Genomic DNA, 23098 nt, shown 5'->3' with positions numbered 1-23098 from the left:
TCTGTTAATGATTTAATGAGTATCTTTAAAAAATGGTTGATATTAAATCTTAGTGCGTATGTAATTAATTCACAATTTATACACTTTCCTGACTGCATCTAACCTCCTGCTACGCTATTGATTACCCAAGGCCTGTATTAAAATTGCGTGGTGATGGGGATTCTTCTAATGTCTGGAAAAAATACTAAATCCAAGAATAATCTACTCACAGAATAATACTGAGGAAGAAATTAATCTAGATTTTCCTCTTACATAGCATGTGCTCCCAAAATCGGAGAGGACTTTTTGTTTCCATCAAACTCTAAATTAGACCCAAAGTCTGTAAAATAGCAACTGCTTCCTTGGAAACATAGTGCCTTTCATGCAGTACCTTGCATGTTTAAATTAAGTGTTAAAACTGTTGAAAGAAAGAGTTAACCTAATCATTGTCAGCTGTTGAAGTCAAAGTTATTTTTTATAAAAAACAAAGCAGGAGGGTTATTTTCCAGCCGCCTCGATGTAAATCATTAACAGACGGCTTAACTCACATTTAGCAAACCACCATGGCCTCTTTTCCCAACAGGTGCTTGCGTTGGTTCGAAGTCTCTTGCAGTGGGATGTGGTGAGTCACAGCAAAGAGTGAGTTATTGTAAAGTTTTTTTTTTTTTAAATCCTAGAGGATATTATTGTTATCCAGCTTTTCTTACATTAGACACACACATATTTAGCAAAATACCTTTCAAGTACCAACCCAGAGAGCCCTGGAAAAACTCTGACAACAAGCATCCACACAACAAACAAAATGGGTTGATTAGATGGTCAGACATTTGTTTCTAGAAACACACAAACAGAAGAAAATGTATTTTTACATCAAAACGTGCTTTACTCATGCAATATGTGATACCCATGGTGAAAGTTTATATTGTGTGTTCGGGCTTCTTTGTGCGTAATTTGGTTTACCTATGTGAAGGGGGACCTGGATTCTGGTACGTTTCAGTTCTCCCATGAGACCTGCTCAATAACGGACTGCCAGAGGAAAAAACAACAGAGACACAAACAAACAAAAAGTACATAAATCTAAAATGTAATGCTTTTTTATGAACCACACAAATAAACCTATGAGGCCAGACGTGCTTCATCATGGCACAGCAGGCTTGCAGGAGTACCTAAGCGAGGCTTCTAGCAAGACTGCAACAGTTAACACATATAATACAGTATGGGTTTGTACCATGGATGACCATGAGGCCATCTGAATTAGCGCCTGCTCAGCATGATTCCCTGTATTCCCTAAACACACATTATGAACAGACAAACGAAATGCTTGAAGAACAACTACTATGTGCGCAGACAACTACAGCATGGTGAGTATTACACAAATGGATAGACAACTGGGGTTTTAAAACATTGTTCTTCATTAATTATGTTGCTTTCCCAGTAAAGATCAGTCATCACCAAAACACCAGTGCATATTTTAAGAAAAAAGTACAAATCATAATTTTCCTTATGCCATTTGATGATTGTATTACTATGTATATATCAATAAAAAAAAACTGACTTGCTCTGTATCAGTTGCAAACACACTGTTTAATCTGCTGAATTTCAGTCAACTCCCCGGTTTCTTACATGTTCAGGATGATTTTTGCAATATACAGTAAGGACCAAATATTCTTAATATATAAATCTTTTAGAATACAGTTTTTAATATGCGATAAGGAACTATACAGCACTGTACTATTTTTAAAACAATACAAGCCGTTAAATGAGGTTGAGTAAGGGGAAATAAAAGTGAGTTACCTTCCTGTGTAATATGGTACTCGGTCCTCACATTCTCTTCTTCACAACCATTTGGGATCAACCTGTGTGTCACAGGCAGGACTGCAAACGTTTAGTAACTCACATTCACATGAATGGCCCTCGAAATGCGATTCCCTCCTCTAACCATGCATCATCAACTTTCCTCATCTAGCCAATGTGTTTTTCGACATGAATGGTTGAGGTATATGCTCAGGGAAAACGGCAGAGTAGGCTGTTGCAAAGAAGCAAACTCAAGAACTAAGACCACTGGAATCCAGTTGGTTGTGACTTGCAGACTGGTGTCCTTTTTGGGAATCTGATTCAAGAGCATAAAACGCATGGAGGGAGAAGGCAGCATGTACGTGACCTGGCTTCAAGGAAATAAAACGTGCAGTCTAAAAGCTTATTTTCGGATACAGTTTTCGGAGAGTAATGCTTGTATAAAGCATGTACAGAGGCCCACGGCTGTCCTTTACACGTGTGCAATGACTGAATATGTATCTGAGGTCAAAAATGTTGTCTTTACTCTTGTGGAAGGAGTGCGAGGTTTTGAGGAGCATGAACTACCGCACTGTCAGTAAATTTTGATATACATGTTAAGATTCACATAGCAATCGTGACTCTTGCTGCTTTATGACGGGGGTGGCCATCCACCACAAGTCATGAAGTTTAAAAACCATGAAAACAGCTGTTCTCTACAGTTAAAATATAGGTGCTGAAAATTATGTCTAACGCCTTTTTCAGCTAGGGAAGCAAGTGAGTGCGTCTGGAACAAAAGAATCAATCATTCCACGATTTATACTGGAATTCCATAAGGCCTTTTGGAATAAATTAAAGAACCATCACAAGAATTTTCTTGTTATTAGGAACACAATCTAAAGCTCCTCTGAGGAAAAAGCCTGGATTTTTTTTCTTCTAGCAGAGAAAATAGTTACTAAAAATGCAGTCTTCCAGAATGGCAAACCTGTCACACAAACAGAAAAAAAACATCATTTTTATTTTTTTCCCACAAAATATAAAGACCAGATCCAATGTCATGGTAATAACTGTCTGGCATCAAATCTCAGAAGTTGGAAATGTTACCAAATACAGAAATGGTACAGTCCTGGTAAATTTTCAAGTGTTTTTGTCTCAAATTCTAAGATGTTTAGATCAACACCAAAGGCGCCATTCATAATAAGACAAGCTGACCAGCAGTTATTATCGTGATGTTGGATCTGGTCTTTATATTTTTCATGAGATAATTACTCAGTATACTCTACGCCCCAAAGAAGTCTTGCAAGACGAGACATGTGTTGGGTGTGCTGACCAATCGGATGGTTTATGCTGGGATACAGTTTTTCATTTCTGTTTATATCATGTAGCTTGCTTTAGGTGCCTGCGGTTGCAGGGGAGTGACTCTTTCACTCCAAGGGAGATTCCTTCTTCTTGTGCAGGCTGAAGAGTTGCAGTCTTCAGAGGATGCACAGCGAGGAAAATGTTGCAAAGCTGGTAGGAGCCCTGGGAGCAATGTTGCTGAAGAGTCTTTTCTTCTTCGAAGCAGCTTGTCGGGTCCTGGAGGTTCCAGTCGCTGTTCCAAAGGCCAGAAGTCGAAGCAGAGGCTGCAGAGGAGTCCTGCGGGAATCTTGCAAGCTGAATCTGAGGACCAACCCAAGAGACCCTAAATAGTCCTGAAAGGGGGATTGGTCACCTAATCAGGTAAACACGTAGCCGGAGGGGGCTCTGAGGTCACCTGCCTGGCCTGGCCACTCAGATGCTCCCAGAGTTCCCTGCCACTTTTGAAAACAAGATGGCAGAACCCAGGGACCCCTGGAGGAGCTTTGGTCATCACCCTTGGGGTGGTGATGGACAGGGAAGTGGCACTCCCCTTTCCACTGTCCAGTTTCGCACCAGAGCAGGGACTGGGGGTCCCTAAACCGGTGTGGACTGGTTTATGCACAGAGGGCACCAAGTGTGCCCTTCAAAGCAAACCAGTGGCTTGGGGAGGCTACCCCTCCGAAGTCAATCACACCTATTTCCAAAGGGACAGGATGTTAACTCCCTCTCCCAAAGGAAATCATTTGTTCTGCCTTCCTGGGCTTGATCTGATCAAGCAACAGGAGGGTAGAAACCTGTCTGAGGGCGGGCAGCAGTTGGGCTGCCCGAAAAACCCTGTTAGACTGGGGGTCACAATGCTGGGGGTCCTATAAGGAGCCCCCAGAGTGTATGGAATCATACTTCCAACAGTATTGGGGTATGATTCTGACATGTGTGATACCAAACATGCCCAGGTTCAGAGTTACCATTATATATCTGAACATAGGTAGTGACCTATGTCCAGTACACTTGTAAAATGGCATCCCCACACTCACAAAATTCAGGAAAATGGACCTGGAGTTTGTGGGAGCACCTCTGCCAGTGCAAGGGTGCCCTTGCACACAGGTACCTGCACACTGAGAGGGCCTACCATAGGGGTGACTTATAGTGACCTGGTGTAGTGACCTGTAGTGAAAATGGGTGCATGCAATTGCAGGCCTGCAGAACCCTTTGCATGGGCTCCCTATGGGTGGCAGAATAACTGCTGTAGCCCATAGGGATCCTCTGGAAACCCAATGCCCTGGGTACCTAGGTACCATATACTAGGGACTTACAAAGGTACAATTTAGGGGATAGAGGTAAACTTCAGGGGTCCTGGTTAGCAGGAACCCAGTAGACACAGTCAAACATACTGACAACAGACAGAAAACTGAGGTAACCATGCCAAGAAAGAGGGTACTTTCCTACACAGTACCATCTACGATATATAAAAAGCTCCTCTTCAAACCGCACAAAATAATTTAACAGGTCAGGCTGGATTTATAAGTGAGCCAGCCCCACTAATAACTAAAGAGAGAGACACAATATACCTGGATGCGCCTGAGTATCCATCCCTTCCTCTACTTAGTGCTTTTTATAGTAATTCAATAATCCACATCAAAAGAGAAATAGAACATTAGAAGCCTATATGAAACTATTTCATAAACAGGACCAACAAGAAATGTTCAAACTACTATTTAACACTTAGGGACAGACTCGATACACATTTAGGCTCACATTACACCTCAGACATTTGTATCAGATCCTCAGGCACCGAAGTGGTCTACTTTTCTACACCTTTGAACACCAAGAACTGGGTTCCAATAATGACTTTGGCACATAACCAAAAGTAACAGCTATTCTAGACTCAACACCCTTGACTAGTAATGTAAATGTGTCTTGTACATTTAATAAACAGCTTCCACCATGCTGTGCAGTACTGCCCTAATTGAATGTTACCAACCACTACCCATCACATTAGGATTCTTAATGTGGTTCCACCTTGATCCTAGACAAAACTATGGTATGTAAAGCACCTCATACTTAAGAGGCTTCGTTAGTGTAAAAACATTCTGTGTGAAAGGGCCTGTACTTCAGAGCTAGACACCCACACCAGAACAATAAATCTACAATGCAATTAACTGCATAATTAGACATCCACCGATGCTACATCGGTCACGGATGCAGCCAGCATTCTAAAGGGAATTATTACATCACTGTAGTGAAACTATCGGTAACGGTCTGCAATTTTGTGTTTTTTTCGAAGATGTAAGATAAAACACTACTGACCTAGACACCGGATCTTTATCAAGTAAACTAATTCGGCGAAAGGTTTAACTTTGTAACCTGGCTACCCCACGTACACCAAGTGAATAAACGATCCACCCTATTAAATATAAAGTAAACTTCTTCAAAGCCAAATGGCACTGTGGAAACCTCCCCTGGACCGCATAAACTGACACCCACATAATTTCAAGGTAAATCCACTTTTTATCCGTCTACTCTCAAACTGGAGGAGCAGAATAGTTTGAAATGCCAGACTACTGTTTCTTCCAACAATAAGGCAAGAAGAAATTCAGCAAACATAGTATGTGTTGAAATCTGAAAACCAAGGTGACGTTCGGTGGTTGTTCTCTGCAACAGTCCCAAGAAATAGATTTTGATCCTTCTAGTGCATCCACCATTTACTTATATTTAAGGCCTCCTGAAGAAGGCCTTCAGAAGTGAGGAAGGGGGGGGGATGCTTCTACGGCTTTACTCATCAGTTATTATGCAGAAAGAGAACTTAAAAACATGGAATGTGCTGAGCTAGTTGGCAGAAGGCGTATTACACGTTTAAGACGACCCTCAGATCATAGTTCCTAGACCAGTTTCATTTTTCTGTTTGTTAATTTTCTCATTCTGTGATGATGTAGAAAATAAAGTGGATGCCCTTAGTGCAGTCTAAGGGAAAACTCAAAACTACGCACAGTAAGACAAGAATGTCTACCAAAGGTTGTTGGACCAGGATGCCTACGTCCAAGCCAGATTTTCAGACTAAATGGAACTCATTAACACATTCAGTAGTAAAATAGGTATCCTAAAATCGGTCATGCATCTAGCCCTCAGACGTGGACCAGCTCACATCATGCACTTAGCAATCTCTGGACTTTGACCTATGCTCAAGGAACTCTCTGATCTCCACAAACAAACACACTTCTCTAAGTTAAGCTGGCTTCTAGTCCCTGTGGAAGATCTGTTCGGATTTATGTGCATCGTTTAGAAGGCCTTCCACAAGCCTGACCTAGTCATTCTTCATGAAAAAAACATTGTTCCTTCCTGCCCATATCACGAACTTCATACCCCAACTTTTTGTTTTCTAAGTTCCCAAAAGCTGACATTTTCAGAAAGGGTGTTGTTCCTTCTCTCAGGCAACTACATTTTGGAGCTCACTGCTTCTTTCCATTCAGCGTGTTGATCACATCTACTTCATGACATTTATAAAAACACATAATTTTCTGGCTCCCTCCAAAGGCCCCATGTTGTTTTCTAACCGGGTTTTTAACATAGTTCTAGAATAACTTGCTTGATAACAGTTTGCACTCTTTAATGGTACTCATCACCATCAATACCATAACTGAGAGCGAGAACGAAAGCAAAGCTTATTTCACAGCAGTCTAGCACTGTCCCAACTTTCTCCGCTATATTACTTTCCCCCCAACCCACCTCTCTCAAACTATACATCGACCTCAACCATTACCTTGGTGGGGAAAATCAATATAATTATACGAAACATCAGAGACTGACAAACCATACTTTTATGCCATATCAAATCCAACTAGCACATATTTGCACCTGTGACTGTCCATGCCCTGGCCAACATCAACTCTGTAAAAGCCATTACGTATGAAATCAACTGAGTCCACTTCTCCATCATCAAAGAAATTCCATTCATTGTCCTCCCACTGATATTTGCCTCACCAATTATCACCCCCAGTTGAACGCTCCTGAAAAATAGATAAAAAACAGTCTCTGCCTGTGGCCCAAGGATAATGTAACAACCTACTTCTGCCTCCTTACTTCAGATTTTCAGGACAGAGCTTCAAGGTCACTCACTCTGAATATTCCTGCAACAACTGATTGCTTGCCTCCTTAATCATCCTCCTGGTTGTTGCTCTTTTCGCCCATTCTTATAGCCTCAACCATGTCCAAAGCTTATGGATTCTTATTACCCCTGAAGTATGATGATGTCACCTTTAAAGTGCCCGGCTGCACACATCAGTATCAGATTCCGACTATAAACGAAAATGTGAGCAGAGCACCAGATCGGTGTTCAAAAGCATGGAAAGAAAGGAACCCATGTCAGCATGCAAGGGCGTCGCTAATATGAAGCTCTGCTCTGTTTCTTCTAGGGGGGAATTAAACCTATGCAGAGCTGTACGGTGCCACCTAGAAGAGTGCAGGAGCTCCGGCATGAAAAGTTTCCGGATCTAGTCAGATGTGTGGAATATTTTAAAGGTGAGGAATCTGTGATTACAAGTAACCACCAGAACCACTCTCCTATGTCCTCAAATATTCAAAATATAAGATGAGCCATATGTCATAGGAAATGGATTAAGTAAACACCAAGCTTGGTGCCAGAGTTCCTCAAGGCCTGATACAGTACACCGCAGTTATATAGCTATTTCCATTGATATTGGTGCTGGAGCAGAACTCTGCTCTTCCTGTATTAGAATAACAGATAAATGCAGATAAATCCATTCTATTCTGTACTCTACGTTCAACCTTGCAAGCTGCATCCCTCTAAACGTACACAGTTCAGAAGTAGGCTACGCCTTCAAGCATTGGAATTGGATGACCCCTTTTCTAAGCAGGCTGTCCCTTAACCTATTTTCATAAACATGTGAAAGTTCCAAAGCCTGTGGTGTCCACTATTGTTTCAAACCTGAGGTACGAGCACAGACACCCAGCTCGCATCTGTGTTGTCTTTTTTTAGAGGGTTCAGCAGGGGAGTGCTCAGTATTTCTTTACTCCATTAGGAAGCAATGGAAATATTGGGTGAAATTAGGTACTCGATTACACTCCTTTTTAAACTGACCACTCTCTAACCATACCCTGAAGATTGGGAGTGCTCACACCAGATGCTAGTAGTTATGCACAGCATGAAAATGTAATCCCAGTATCCCTAACACATGTTACCTCCCAAATGCAAAAAAAGATAATTCTCGTTTGATGCGTTGATAAACAATCTAGTATGCAATTCATTACTTTGCAGTGTTACAGATAAAAACTCATCCTTAAGTAAGTCTCCTTCTGTACTCAAAATATTTGGAGCTGAGGTTGGCCGGAAACTTACCTTTGACCGGATATTCCTTAATTGTCTGTTGACACTGGCTCTATCTTTTTTCAAGAAGTCTGGATTACTTTTAGATTTCATTATATCTGCAGATTGGAATAAAAGGAAACACATCATTTGTTGTTTAATACCGGAGTTAATTTAATAAACGAAAATATTTTAATTTAAAGAAATAGGCAGTGGCTCTAAAGGATTGGTAACATGGTGCAGAGTTGTCCTGAAAACCAGGACTACGATTTTTCTATTGTTAATTGAACTTTTCAGCTGGGAGCTTTCCTAAAATTTATAGCATTATGGATCCTGGGACATATTTGAAAATATTAGCAATCAAAATTTTGTAAAAATAAAACAATATTTTTAAAGCATATATATTACTCAGAGGCTGCAAGGGGAATTATTAGGTGAGGACCTCATAATGCGACCGAGAAACACTCATAGAATACTCAGCACTAACTCCGTCTCTCATTTCCAAACTAAGTTCCACGACAGACTAGGGAGCTGGAGCTCATGTAGGGGAGGGTGGGTGCTTTAAGATAAAGACAGTGAAGAGCACCATGATGGAGGACTACAATTACATTCAACAGAACTACAATTGCATTCACAAGAACTCAGATCTTCTTCATAGCAGAATCGTCTTTAATAAGCATTAACATCCAATCAACCACACCCAAAACTAAAGAGAAAAGAAAGAGGAATAGCTTACTGAATGGGGAGGTTCTTGAGTCCTTACTTCTGAGACAGATCTTTTAAGAAATTATGCCGTGATTTCTACCTTCCCGAGATTTGAATTGTTGCTAAATAAAGCGGTTTTACTTATATTAGAATGTGCTCTAGGATTTCCTAGAAGTTGGTGGGCTGTAACTGGATAACACTGTGGCGTACTAGAGATTTTCCTATCAGCTATTGTGAATTTAGTCACATTAGTCACTGCTTGTTCCCTAAGGTAAATATAACTTGTCCCCCCTCCAAGCATATTTTCCTTGCAAATGCTGCAGTGATATTATCAACTATGTCATAGAAGATATCATGAGTGATATAATGTGATATAATATGTGGGGTAATGAGCAGTGCATAGTGACGGCAAGAGTTACAGTTAACTTAGGGCATGTATAGCTACTTGAGACAACTAACAGTAACTGGTGAATTTCTGTGGCTTTTAGAGTTTAAAACATTGAGTTTCTAACAAATATTTCACCTAACTATAGAGCTACTTTAACCTTTGTTTTTCAGTGAATTTCAAGTGTTTTTCTTATTTTAAAGTAATATTTTATTACCAGAAGTAAAGCCAACCCCCTCCACCTCACACAGCCTTTGGCAGTGCACAGTGGGAAGTTGGCCACCGGACTTCGCCTGCCCCAAGGCCCTGTGGCCAACCTCCCAACATGCTGCCAACCTCATAGCATGTACATCCTTTCGAATGCACAGCGTAGGGTTGACCTTCAGGCCCCAAGGACCAAAACATATATCTTAAGGGGAGGGGAGGGGTGGACAGCCCCCCTCACAGAGACTTAATTGGCCCTGTGGACCCCTGCCCCTAGGGTCAAATTAAACAATAAAAAAAGAGGGACGGGCGACATTTCCCCGTCCTCAAGCCTTAAAATGTCCCAGGGGCAAAAAGAATTAAACAGGGAACAGGGCACTGCAGCCCCCCTCCCCAAGCTTTCTTGGGCCCAGGGGACACCATTCCCCGGGAACAAATTCTAAGTGAGTGGGGCGTTCGGTCTCACTTCCCAAGCCACATTCCCCCATGCTGACTTAAGATTTAAAAAAGGAATGGCCCTCCTTCCTGAGACTCATTAAGCCTTAGGGACTAAATCCCCTGGGGCCAAATTCAATTATAAAAGGTGAGAGGGCTGCAGGGCCCCTCTCCCGAAGCCAATTCCCCTGGGTAAATTCAACAATAAAAAAAAAAAGGTGGTAGGAGGAGAAACGTGCAGCCCCTTCCTTGAGCCTTAATAGCCCACAGGGGACCCTTTCTCCCGAGGCCAAATATAATAAAGGGGATGGGGCCAATATGCCCCATCCCACCTCCATGACCCTTATCAGGCCCCAGGAACCCCATCAGCTGGGGTTTTGTGTGTCTGTTTTTTTTTTTTTTAAGTGAAGGAAGGCTGCATGGCCTCCCTCCCCTCCCCTTCTCATGCCCTAGGAACCCAATACCCCAGGGTAGACCGTGTTTTTAAAATGGGAGTGGGGCAGCGCAGTCCTCCATCCCAAGCATATTTTAGCCCCAGGGACCCCATTCCCCAGGGCCTCCACGAATTATAGGTGGGTGCCCTGGTTCCCAGCCAGGGCACCCACCAAGGACCACTCTGGGGTCCGTGGGGGGAGCACCTGGCCCCAGCGGCCACAGACGTTTCAACTCATGAAGCAGGAGCTGGCATTGCTCCCGCGTGGTTGGAGCAACTAATCATTTATGCACCCTCCGGTCAGAAGCAATAATTATTCTATTTCCCTGCCCGTATCTGTGAGGGCAGGGAAACAGAACTCAAGCCTACTCCCAGCTGGTGGGAGCAATTTTAAAATGCTCACGCCAGACGGGAGCAAACATATGTTCCTGCCAGAAATTGAGGGGGTACGGAGGCTACTGTGTCCTCAGGGTGGGCTCTCCAGAATAGTCACTGTGCTGGCCCCGGGGACTTTAACAGCTCAGGGATGAGGCCGCACTGCTCTGCCTCCCTTTTTATCAAAGTGACGACCCCGGGTAATCTGTTTCCAACCGCCTAACTGGGGTCCGGAAGGAGGCCCCCTTCTTTATTTAATTTCTCAACCCCAGGATATGGTGTCCATCCTCCCCTATAATAACATATTAGCCTTTAGGGAATGGGAGTCCCAAGAGTCTCTCAAAGCTTGGTGGAGCGGACCATGAGCAACCCTCCCCAAAGAAGCAACCTATCTTGTAAAGGGGGGGGGAGGGGGATGTTGTCCCTTTTTTTTTTTTAAATTATTTTGCTGCAGCTTTGTGGATCCTCCTCGAATTCACTGCAAAATTAACAGTAACTGCCCAGTGGCAGCCACCAATGGTATGGATGGATGACATCCTTTCCATTCCAGTGGCTTCCATGTGCTGTGAGGCCACTCCATTTTGTGATGTGCTTTGCGCACATTTATTTACTTATTTTTTAATTTACAACTTCAAAAATAGTGGATGGGTGAGGACAACTCCACTGCAAACATCATGGGTGGTCAGAGTCATAATGCGTTTGTGTATATGCATGTCAATAAGCTTTGATTTTGGCTGATGTTGGACAGCAGCGGCAAAAACATTTCTTTTTGTTTATGCTGCAATATGGCATTCATAGAGTGTTGCTTGAATGTTACAACGCATCTGCATTCCAGTGCACTTCTTTGAAGGACCTCATACACCATTTCCTAACTATGGTTCACAGTGTATTATGATCAAGCCAAATATCTGTGCTCTGAAGCATTTCTTGGAATTGTTATCCTCACCCACCATGATTCATTAACCAGCAGTGAGTTCCACAGTGTGATCTTGCACTCCTCTGAACACTTATATGAAATTACAATTATGCTGGTACTCTTCAATCACATATTATGTGAGGGTGTTTGGCTTTAAGGTTAGCGTGGACTCCCGTTATTTAACTTGCAATACTATTGCAATCAGTGAAAGCCCGATAGTAATATATTTCACTAATTTGGTGACAGAGCTCTTAAAGAACAGGTTACTTACCTTTGGTAATGTTGTATTCCTCTTAGTGACTATCCCCAGCCCACAGACTGGATTTAGAAATTCTGACAGTAAACATTTCTTTCAATTCAGATTGAAGTTGCAATACATTTTGTACAACTAAAAAGGCCAGTAAACATGTCTTCTGCCTTGTCTGTGTGTAAACAAACCCCTTGGCTTTTTCAAGGCTAATAGTAAGGAAAGGTAAATAGTAAGGAACTTACTCAGTAAACATTGTCGTGGCATGTAGTGCTGTAGATTCACATGCTCTGCATAAGTCAGCCATTTAATGCTGGGCTTGGAGTGTTACAAGTTGGTTTTCTTTGAAGAATCTTTGAGTCACAAGATAGAGTGACTCCTACAACAACTACATGCATCCGGAAAGGAGGGAGGGTGCATGTGAATCTACAGCACCACATGCCACGAACAGATGCCTACTGGGTAAGTAACATTTTCCATTCGATGGCATGTGTGGCTGTAGATACACATGCTTTGCATAGACTGCAAAGGAGTCCCCTCTAAGTAAGCAGTGACTATCCTGTAGGAGTTGGAGTAGCTTGAAAAAGTGTCAAGAGCACTACCTGGCAAAATCTGCTTGTATGCGAGCTAAAACATCTACACAATAGTGCTCAGTAAATGTGTGTGGTGTAGACTAAGTAGCAGCCTTACAAATATCTGCAAATAGAACGTTTCATAAAGGCCATAGAAGTACCCTTTTCCTGGCATAGCGTGCTCTAGGAGCTGTAGGTAATTATCGTTTAGCTTTGAGATAAGTTTGAATACACTTTGACATTCCATCTTGCTATTCCATTTTTTGAAACTGGATTGCCTTTGTGAGGCTTTGAAAATGCTACAAAAAGCAGTTTAGATTTTCTAAAACTTTTAGTCATGTCAATATAATCCAAATGAGTTTCTTTAACATCTAGTGTGTGCAAAGCTCTTTCAGTGACTGAGTCTGGCATGTGAAAAAGACCGGTAACTCAACTGATTGGTTAATGTGAAATGGTGAAACTACTTTTGGGAGAAATTTATGGTTTGTCCTAAGGACTACTCTATCTCTATGTACTTGGAAAAAGGGGTCTTCTAAAGTGAAAGCTTTTAATTCACTTACATGTTGTAGAGAAGTGATAGCCACTAAAAAGGCAAATTTCCATTAAAGAAATTGCAAAGAATAGGAATGTATTGGTTCAGATGGTGGACACAAGTATAGTAAGGACAATATTAAGGTTCCGTACTGGGACTGGAGGAACCCTGGGAGGAATAACCCTCAAGTCATTCCATACATGCTTTAATTACAGGATTTCTGAACAAAGAATTATGGTGTCTGTTATGGAGGTAAGCAGTTAAGGCTGCTTAATGAAGTCTAATAGATGAGTATGCTAAATTTGTAGCAGATAACAAATAATGTCTTTCACTGATGCTTTGAGTGAAGCAATGTCTTTAGGTTGACAGTAGCATACAAAACGTTTCCATTCTGCAGCATAACACTGTCTACTTGTGGGTTTATGTGCCTTTCTAAGAATCTCCATACATACAGATGGAAGTTGTAAATATCCAAACTCTATGAGCCATGTTGCAAGATTAAGCGTTTTGGGGTCTGGATGTCTGATTTGACCTCGCTATTCAGTCAGACAGTCTTGTCTGTTGGAAAGTTTCTGGTGGGGAACCAAAGACAGATCCAATAGTGTTGTGTACCAAGGTTGACGTGTCCATGTGGGGGCTGCAAGGATCATGGTGAGTGATGTCTGTCTCAGTTTGCGAACCAGAAACAGAAGGAGTGGGAGAGGCAGAAAAGCGTAAGCAAATATCCCTCACCAATTCATCAATAGAGCATTGCCCTTGGACTGAGGGTGTGGGTATCTGGACACAAAGTTTTGGCATTTTGAATTTCCTACAATGGCGAAGAGATCTATTTCTGGTGTTCCCCGGAGGTGAAAGTATTGGTGAAGTACTTGTGGGTGAAGTTCCCATTCGTAGACTTGTTGCTGCATTATGCTTTGGAGGGCTGCAAACTGATTGTCCATTCCTGGGAGATATTCTGCAAGTAAGTGAATGTGATTGTGAATTACCCACTTCCTAATTGTCTGCGCTAGAATGGATAATTGAGATCAGTGTGTCCCCCCCGTATCTGCAGATAATTAATAGTTGTCATGTTGTCTGTACAGACTAGAACCACTTTGTGGGAGAGTGTAGCAGAAATGCTTTGAGCACTAGAAAGTCTGATAGTAACTCCAAGAAGTTGATGCAATAGGTTTGTTAAAGCTTGTATTGTGAGGTGTGAGCTCCCCAACCTATCTGTGATGCATCTGTAGTGAGAGTGATCTGAGGCACAGGGTCTTGAAAGGCTGCCCTTTAGAAAAGTTGGTGGGATTCCACCATTGCAGAGAGTGGTGAGTCTGGCGGTCCAACAACACTAGATCCTGAAGATGACCCTGTGACTGAGACCACTGACGAGACAGACACTGCTGTAATGGACACTTGTAGTGTGGCATGAGGAATGATGGCAATGCAGGAAGCCATCATCCCTCATAGCTGCATCACTAGTCTGACTGTGTAAGTATGGTTCTCCTGTAATTGAGACAGAAGAGTTGGGAAAGCTTGAATCCGTGCTGGGTTTGGATATGCCAACCCTGAGTAAATATTGATAATTTCTCCCAGATAAGGCTGTATCTTTGAGGGTTGGAGATGGGATTTGAGAACGTTGATTGTAAATCACAGTGTGTAAAAGGTTTACTGAGTATGTTTCTGACATTGTTGGATGGTATTGGCTTTGATGAGGCAATCGTCTAAGTATGGGAAAACATGAATATGTTGTCTTCTGAGGAATGCAGCTACTACCCCTAAGCATTTTGTGAATACATAGGGAGCGGTTGTTACCCCGAATGGTAGAATCTTTAAATGATAATGTTTACCCACAACAACAAAACAGAGATATTTGCGATGTGCTGGATGTATAGGAATGTGGAAATAAGCATCTTTGAAATCCAATCCTGTCATGAAATATTTTTGCTGTAAAAGGGGAATAACATCTTGCAGAGTGACCATATGAAAATGCCTCGAAAGTATGTATAGTTTGAGAGGTCTAAGGTCCAGGATTGGTCTTAGTGAGCCGTCTTTCTTTGGTATAGGGAAGTGTAGGGAATATACTCCTAACCCTTGCTGTGATAGGGGAACAGGTTCTATAACTCCTTTGAGAAGAAGGGATTGTACCTCGTCCTTTTAAAGAATGAGATGGGCGTGCAAAAGTTTGTGAGTGTGAGGGGGAATATTTGGTAGAATGGAAATTAGTTCTAGACAGTAACCATGTTGGATAATTGATAGAACCCATTGATCCATGGTGATACTGAACTGTTGGAGATAGAAATGGAGTAGTCTTCCCCCCCTGGACAAGTTTGTGCTGGCGGAAGGTGTAGCCAGTCTCTGGCGTGTGTTTGAGACAGCACCTCTAGAGGAGGACGCCTTCCCTCTACCTCTGTTATTGGCACCTCTACAGGAACATCTATTGTAAAAGTGTTGCCTTGTTTTGGAGGTGGCAGGCTCAGTATATGTTTTCTTGAAGCCTCTCCTAAATTGTGGGCGACAAAAAGAACCCCTTTGTGGTGTAATGAATAAGGTCCCAATGGCCCTTGCTGTCACCAAGTCTTTTTTCAGTTTCTCTATAGTGGTGTCAACCTGTTGCCCAAACAAATGTTCCTTGTCAAAAGGTGTTCTTCTGAGAGATACTGGAGAAGGTCTTCCATCTCGTCCCAGTGGGCCCTATCATTTTGTGCGAGAAGAGCTTGGGAACTGGCGATACTCCAGTGATTGGCTGCTTGTGCCGCTACCTGTTTACCTGTGGCATCTAACGTCTTACTTATCTTATCAGGAGGAGGTGCATCTCGTGTTGTCTGACTGCTGGCACACTTCCGTGCCGCACTAACCACAATGGAATCTGCGTGCAATTGTGAGTTAATGTACATGGGGTCTGCAGGAGCGGCCTTGTATCTTTTTGTCAACTCTTGGAGTAATAACTTTAGATCTGACAGCCTCTTTAAAAATGTCTGTAGCATGAATAAGTATGCCTGTTAGCATGGGAAGAAATTGACTTGACTTGTCGGTGGAAGTAGAAAATCTTCCTGAATTGGGACAGAATGCACTTGGACATTATGATAGGCACCTCCCTGTGCTATGACCTGCTGATAAGATGTTGCGTGCAGGATATACATCAGGGTCATTTAGGAGTATGGGATCTACATCATAAAAATCGAAAGGGTATGACCTGTGGAATGTCTTCCATGTCATCTCCCTGAGGTGTTGGGGAACCTTGTGAAAAAATTGTGTCTCCACATTAGTTAAAGGAGATTGTGTAGGTGGAGGAGGAGTAAAAGGAAGTACAGCAGTGTGTGGAGAAGGTCTAGGTTGTACTGGAACCTTGTCTTTTGAGAGCTTCTTAGGTGGAGGAGCTGTGTCCAAAGTTTCCTGGAAAGTAAGTTTCCTCTTAATTTGAACTTGAAGAGAAGCAATAATTTGTCCTGTTCCTTTTTGGATATGAAGCTGGCGCTGACCAGCGTCCATTGTTTCAAGGATGGGCTCCACTGTTGAGTCTTTTGCAGGAGGGATTCTTGATTCCAAAACTCTTTCAGCCTTTTGTCAAATAGAAGCTGTTGACTCAGAAACAGAGGTAGGTGTTTTTTTTGGTCGGAGCCAAAACACTCCGGTCGAGGGTTCGACTCGATCCCGTGGCTGATTGAGGTGTCGAGCCAGAGGTCGATGCCGAAGACTTTTTAGTCTTGGCTTTTTTTGGCACTGAGCCCAAAGGTTGGGCATCCAAATGTAATTTTCAGATCCGACCTCGGCCCGAAGGCAGTGGTGGAACGACGACTGTCTGAGGTGGCTTCTTTAAAGTCTTTACATGGGGGCCAAGGTAGTAGTCACAGGTTGTGCCGAGATAGGCGCAAAAGTAAAGAGCAACTGTGCATTGGCTCGAAAGGCGTACACATTTGGAAAATGAGGGCTAAATTCAAGTCTCACTATGGCATCACATATAGTGTTGGGGAAAATATGCTGCAAACTTTTTCGGAAACGTGTCACAACTGGTGATTTAAACAATGAAAGCTGGTAAAAAGGCCCACAGAGCCGACAACTGACCTGTAACTGTGCTCAGAGCAAGGGCTTGCTGGGCCACAAAGAATGTAAACAGCAACACATCCAAAGACTTTGCTTGCATTGGGTCTAAGTGCTGGGTGCCACACCACGCTACAGATGTGTTCCAATGCTCCACACATGCAGACTGCGTAAAGTCACCTGAGCTTTTCTACCCTGGTGTTTAAAGATCCTGCCAGGTTATGTACTGCCAGAGAGATCCTCTGATGGGCCAGCCATCTTCAGAGGTAGAGAGCCTCTTGTCACAGGTCAAAGGACCATCCCACATATAGAGCTAGTTCTCTGCCAGAGACCACAGTATTCTGCTCTCCACCTCTCCCAGATGACCTAACCCAGTAGCAACGCATCTATCACCACCACCAACTCTGGGTGAGGCTGGGGAAAGGGGCCTACAGCTGGTCCAATTGCAGTCGAGCAGCCACCACTGCAGGTCTTTTGCAGTCTACTTCAACACCTGAAAGAAGGCAGGAAGGTTCTCATGGTGTTGGGCCAATTGAGACTTCAGGTCCTACTGCAAAGCTCGTATATGCCACCTGGCATGGTTAGCAGGGAGAATAAAGAAGGCAAACGGGCCAAAAAACCTCAGAGACTTCCTCACTGAGGCCCAAGAGAGGGACTGAAACATCAATATCAATTTATCGTACTCACTGGTCCAGAAAGGCCAGAAATTGCACCATATCCAGGGTGGCCCCCATGAGCACCTAAAAAGGAGTGAGGTATAACTTCTGAAAACTGACTAAGGCAAGCCCACCTTCAGCAGCCAGTCCTCAAGGTAGGAGAAGAATGGTACCTCTGACTGTCTCCAGTGGGCATAGAGCATCACTTTCGTGAACACTTGAGGGGCACTGGTAAAGCCAAAAGGAAAAACAGCGAACTCAAAGTGCTTGTGACCCACTGTAAACTGCAGGAGGAAACGTCTGTGAGCCTTGAGGATAGGGATGGAGATGTGAATATAAGCATCTTGCACTAAGGATCCGGGGCAGAAAAAACATGGGCCAAAGCGAACATTCTGAATTTGATCCTTGTGCAGGAAGGCACTGAGGTTGAATGACTAGAATAGAATGGAGGCCTTTTCCTTCTTTGGCACAAGAAAGTAACAGGAATATCAACCAGTCTCAAGTCAGATGATGGTACCCTTTCTATGGCTCCTTTGACCAAAAGGGTCTGCACTTCTCAGTGTATGAGAGATAGATGGTTCTCTGTTAGGCGCTCCAATGTAGACAGCAGGTGTGGTGGAGAGGAAATGAACAGCAGGGCGTAGCCCTATTAGAGAATACGCAGGAACCATGTGACAGATGATATGTTTTGTCACCTCTGCAGAAAGTGGCTAATCTGGTCGCTGACTGAGTGGTTGTGTACCACCAAGGTGGCACAAAAATGTTTTTTGCACCCTTGGCGAAGTTGCTAGATGTTAACAGTTCTTCTGAAACTGCAGGCAGACTCTCACCCACCATATCTCTGAAAGCTTGGGAATAAGGGCCCAAGGAGATAGCCGGTTAAGAACCAGAGATATGTTCAAGGTGTCCAGAAGTCACCAAGGGCAAACCCACTGGTAGTAACCAGACTGGAGGGCGCTGCAAATCCTTGGTGTCACTAGGCGCACTAGAGGGAACTGGAAGCAAATATATGCAGGATAGCCTTTTGAAAGGCTTTAGCTAACAGCTGTGCTGCCGAAGGCCCCGGAAAGTTGGGTGCATAGAGTCCAGAGATAGAATTGGTTCCTCTCATTGGGATCAAAACATAGGCACAGTGACACCCTCGCACCTTTGAGAGTGGCAGGAAAGGCCTGTGTTCCACTTGGACTTCTTCTAAGACTTACCCAAAGATTTCCATATTGATGAAGAGTGGCCTCAGGTATGGCATCAGGAGTGGGTCCGCACTCTTGACTTGGAGCAGAAACTACCCAAAGCCTTCTTGTGCATTGCCATGTAGAGCTCGATCTCAGCTCCCTTTTGGGTTCTTCTGGGCACAGTCAGTGCAGGCTTTAGCGTCGGGTGGAGAATCCAGGCACCAGCTGCACACCTTATGAGGGTTTGTTAGACATTTGTTTATGACAGTCCCTACAGGCTTAAGCAGTTGGTATCCCTTGCACAATGGAAAGATTTAGGTGAGAAAAATATCTCTTCATAAGTGAAGAAATTAGGAGCAGAGCTCTGGGCCCACGTCTGAAGGTGCAGAAAAAAAGAAACACACATCAGTGTGCGTAGGTGTCTCTTATATGTGGCTCTGCTCATCACTTCCAGAGCAGAACAACACTGATGTGGAGATGCGCACCGACACCTATTGGAGCACTACATTCCTACTTTTGCACCGGAGTACTACTTTCAGAATTTCCACGTCCAGTCTGGCGCCTGGAGATATTGACAAGTTGGAGAATCTGTGGTTAGAAGTATACAGTCTTTTCTATTAGTTTGTCATCACTGGAGTCTGACATTAATTTAATTTTTTGATGAACTGATTTTATGGGCTATAGAACAGTGCACACCGTAATATTTAAAAAAAAAAAAAAATTATATTGTATGACAGAAAACAATATGTTATTTTACCTTCAGGCTTGAAAAAGCCAAAGGGTTTACTTGCACACATAAAAGGCAGAAGACGCGCTTACAGGCCTGTGCAAGATGTATTGCAACCTAAGTCAGAAATTAAAGAATTGATTGTACTGAATAATGCGTGGTTGGACCTCCGAAGTATATCTAAAGCAGACTGTCGTCGTGTGAGCATATAAAAAATATAGTGTTTGAAAAAATGTGGATATAGGAAAAATATTGCTGTTACCTGATTTTCAGAAATACAATAGCGGCACTTTAAAATGCATCACGCTACACTAAGGCCCTCATTAGAACCCTGGCGGTCGGTGGAGAAATGGCGGTAATATCGCCAACAAGCTGGCGGGAAAAAAAAAATGTCATTACAAGCATGGCGGTGACTGCCATGCTAAACCGCCACCTCTCCACTCCGACCGCCAGGGTGGTAACGACCACTGTGCTGGAGACTTCGGTCTCCAGACCAGCGGCTGTCACTACACCGCCAGCGGTGTCACGACCCCGCATACCGCCATGGATTTCGTGGGGTTCTGTACCACCACGAAATCCATGGTGGTAGGCACTATCAGTGCCAGGGAATTCCTTCCCTAGCACGGATAGGGGTTCTCCCCCACCCCCCTCCCCGAGTCCTCTCCCCACACCCCTGATCCCTCCAAAGGTGGCAGGACCTCCCCACTCCACCCCCCCCCCAACATCGACACACACCCCCCCTACACGCACACATACACTACAACTACACATACCTGCACACATACAGACATTCCAACAGACACACACACAGACATACATGCACACATACTCACAGACATACACGCACACATTTTCAAAACACACATTACCCCCTGCATGCATACCTGCACACCCCCCCCCCCCCCCACACACACACACAACACCCCCCCACCCATCTCCCCTAACGGACAATCACCTTACCTGGTCCGGTGATCCTCCGGGAGGGAACGGGATCCATAGTGGCTGCTCCGCCGCCAGCTCCCTGGCACCAGAACACCCCCACACCGAATCATGGGTTGTGATTCGGTGGGCGGTGTTCTGATGACGTGGCGGTGGAGGTGGAGCAGCCTCCACTTCCCCACCGACCGCCAGTATGGCTGGTGGTGGCTCTCCATCCGAAAAAGGATGGAGGGCTGCCAGCAGTCATAATACGCTGTGCAGAAAACCGCCTGCACTGGCGGTCTTCAGCAAGGCGGTACCACGGCGGTCTTGCAAAAAGACCGCTGAGGTTAAAATGAGGGCCTAATTCTCTAGAACTAGTGGAGGTAAAAGTAGAAAAGGTTGAACTCCCATCCACTCCTAGTTTATCCTTTCAAAGTGATATTTACACCCCTTCGTGTTTTGACCATGTTACAAGTTCAGTATGCAGAGACCTCTAGTGCAAATATGATCAACGTGAGGAGATGAAATAGATCCAGGTTAAAGAGTATACATGGGTTGGCTGTATGCAAATAGATGTGTAAATGTATTTCTTCCTTTCATCCCCTTACGCAGCCCGTCAAGAATGTTACAAGACATGTAAAGAAATCCTGCTGTAGGTTCTTGCGACCGACATAAAATATTGCCCTCACAACACTTATTTCATGGTACCGGGATGTCTGGGCTTCCTTCCATTTGTGGAGTTCATAGTATTAAGAAGCAGCACATGTCTTTACCTGGCCGCAATGGATGTCAGAGTCAGTAGCTGCCACCTCTGGGTTGCCCGTCGCTATCCCTGGCACTGTTCTTGTAACCTTTGACGTTAGAGCAACCAGAAAGCGCATCACAAACAGTTGTAAATCAACTGCCAACCCGCTTTTGAGCTGTAGGCTTCAAAATCATGCCTTTAAAGTCAAGGCACTAACACAGTTTGAAACTCCAAGGATAAACGGCAACATCTCAGATGATTTTGGATTCCTTCACTACATCATTTTCATTCAGTCTCAGAAGGTCTGTAAAAACAAAACAAAAAGACTTCACCTTAAAACTGAGGCTCTAAAAGGATGCTTTCAGTTTCTGATGGAATAAACGCATTTGTTCCCAAAATTTGACTGTCCTGAATATACAAGGGCTTGATAAGCTTGTGATCTTGGCTGCCATAGATGCTGGCGCCCAGGTCACATGCTCTGGCTCATAAAACGCCAAACAAAGGATGGGGGTGTGTGTGTGTGAAGCCTGTGCCGTCATCTCCAGGTTTTCCCTGGGCCAGATAGTCTCTGTCCACTAGTCTCTGACCCCTAGAACACTAGCAGTACTTGCCTTCAGTAACACTCACAATGGTCACTACTATTTGCCACCGCAGGTTCCTCAAGTTCTGAATTTCCAGGTGCCAGACTGAATCTAGAAATTTTCTGCAATTACTGCTGCGCCCTGGTAGAAATCACCACAGGCATCCGTTGTGACTCTCCATCCCTCCTCGGACGATGACAACACTGAGCTGCATATAAGCACCAGCCCTGCACGCGGATGATAATTTCTTTGTCATTTTTTTTCAAACACTGAGACCTTGTGTGCGATTGGTAGGTTGACACCGCAGTGTGCAAAATCTAACTTGGGGGCGTATTATCTTCAAAATGTTTGCTCTACTGAATGGGGAGGAGAGCAATCAGTATTTAGATAAAATAGCCACCAAGGAAAGCATTACCATGGGTAAGTAACTTACTCTTCTAATGGATACTTCTACCTGCAGATTCCTCACCACTGCAAGGCGATCTAAAGCATGCCCCCTCTAAAGATGGGACTGGGGGGTGGTTTACACTAAGAAGTCCTGTAGGACTGTGTGGGCAAACTGATCCTTCCTGTGTAGCTGTGAAGCTATACAGTAGTGCTTGGTGAAAGTAAGGACAGATGCCCATGTGGCTGCCTGGCAGATGTCCAAATCAGGGACATTCAACGCCGGGGCTATAGATGAAGCCACTGACTTGGTGGAATAACTACTGAGGCCTTCAGTAGGGTTATATGGACATGGAATAACCCAGTTTGATGCATAGGACGAACCGCTGAGGTAAGGTCTGTTCCTGAACTTTCTTTCACTTTCTTCACACTTGAACTCTACAGATAGTTGACAGTTTGCCAAGTACTCTTTAGTCTTATCAGTGTAGAAGCTAAGTCTCCATCATCAATCCAACTGGTGTAACCTCTGCTCTTCCTTAAAGAGATATGGTAGCGAGAAGAACATGGGAGAGTACAATGGACTGCCCCACATTAGAGGACAGCACCACTGTCAAAAGAAATGATGCAAAAGTTCTTAGTACCAATTTGTCAAGAAAGGTGGTGTTCAAAGCATGGATT

At 43.7% G+C, this 23098-nt stretch overlaps 1 protein-coding gene across 6 annotated transcripts in view; it reads right to left on the bottom strand.

Moving 5' to 3' along the window:
* Positions 1–23098, bottom strand: part of MPRIP (myosin phosphatase Rho interacting protein) — a 754399-nt gene that overhangs the window by 8464 nt on the left and 722837 nt on the right. For 4 of the 6 annotated variants that reach the window (XM_069210054.1, XM_069210056.1, XM_069210052.1 and 1 more), the window contains one exon: positions 8444–8529. In XM_069210054.1, coding sequence (XP_069066155.1) covers positions 8444–8529 — 86 coding nt within the window. Of the gene's footprint in view, positions 1–939; positions 1006–8443; positions 8530–23098 lie in introns of all 6 variants that reach the window. The other 2 variants (XM_069210057.1, XM_069210053.1) reach the window with 1 other exon arrangement.

Source organism: Pleurodeles waltl, chromosome 10 (assembly GCF_031143425.1).
Source record: "Pleurodeles waltl isolate 20211129_DDA chromosome 10, aPleWal1.hap1.20221129, whole genome shotgun sequence".
Lineage (NCBI taxonomy): Eukaryota > Metazoa > Chordata > Amphibia > Caudata > Salamandridae > Pleurodeles > Pleurodeles waltl.
This window is presented reverse-complemented; position numbering and strand designations above follow the sequence as displayed.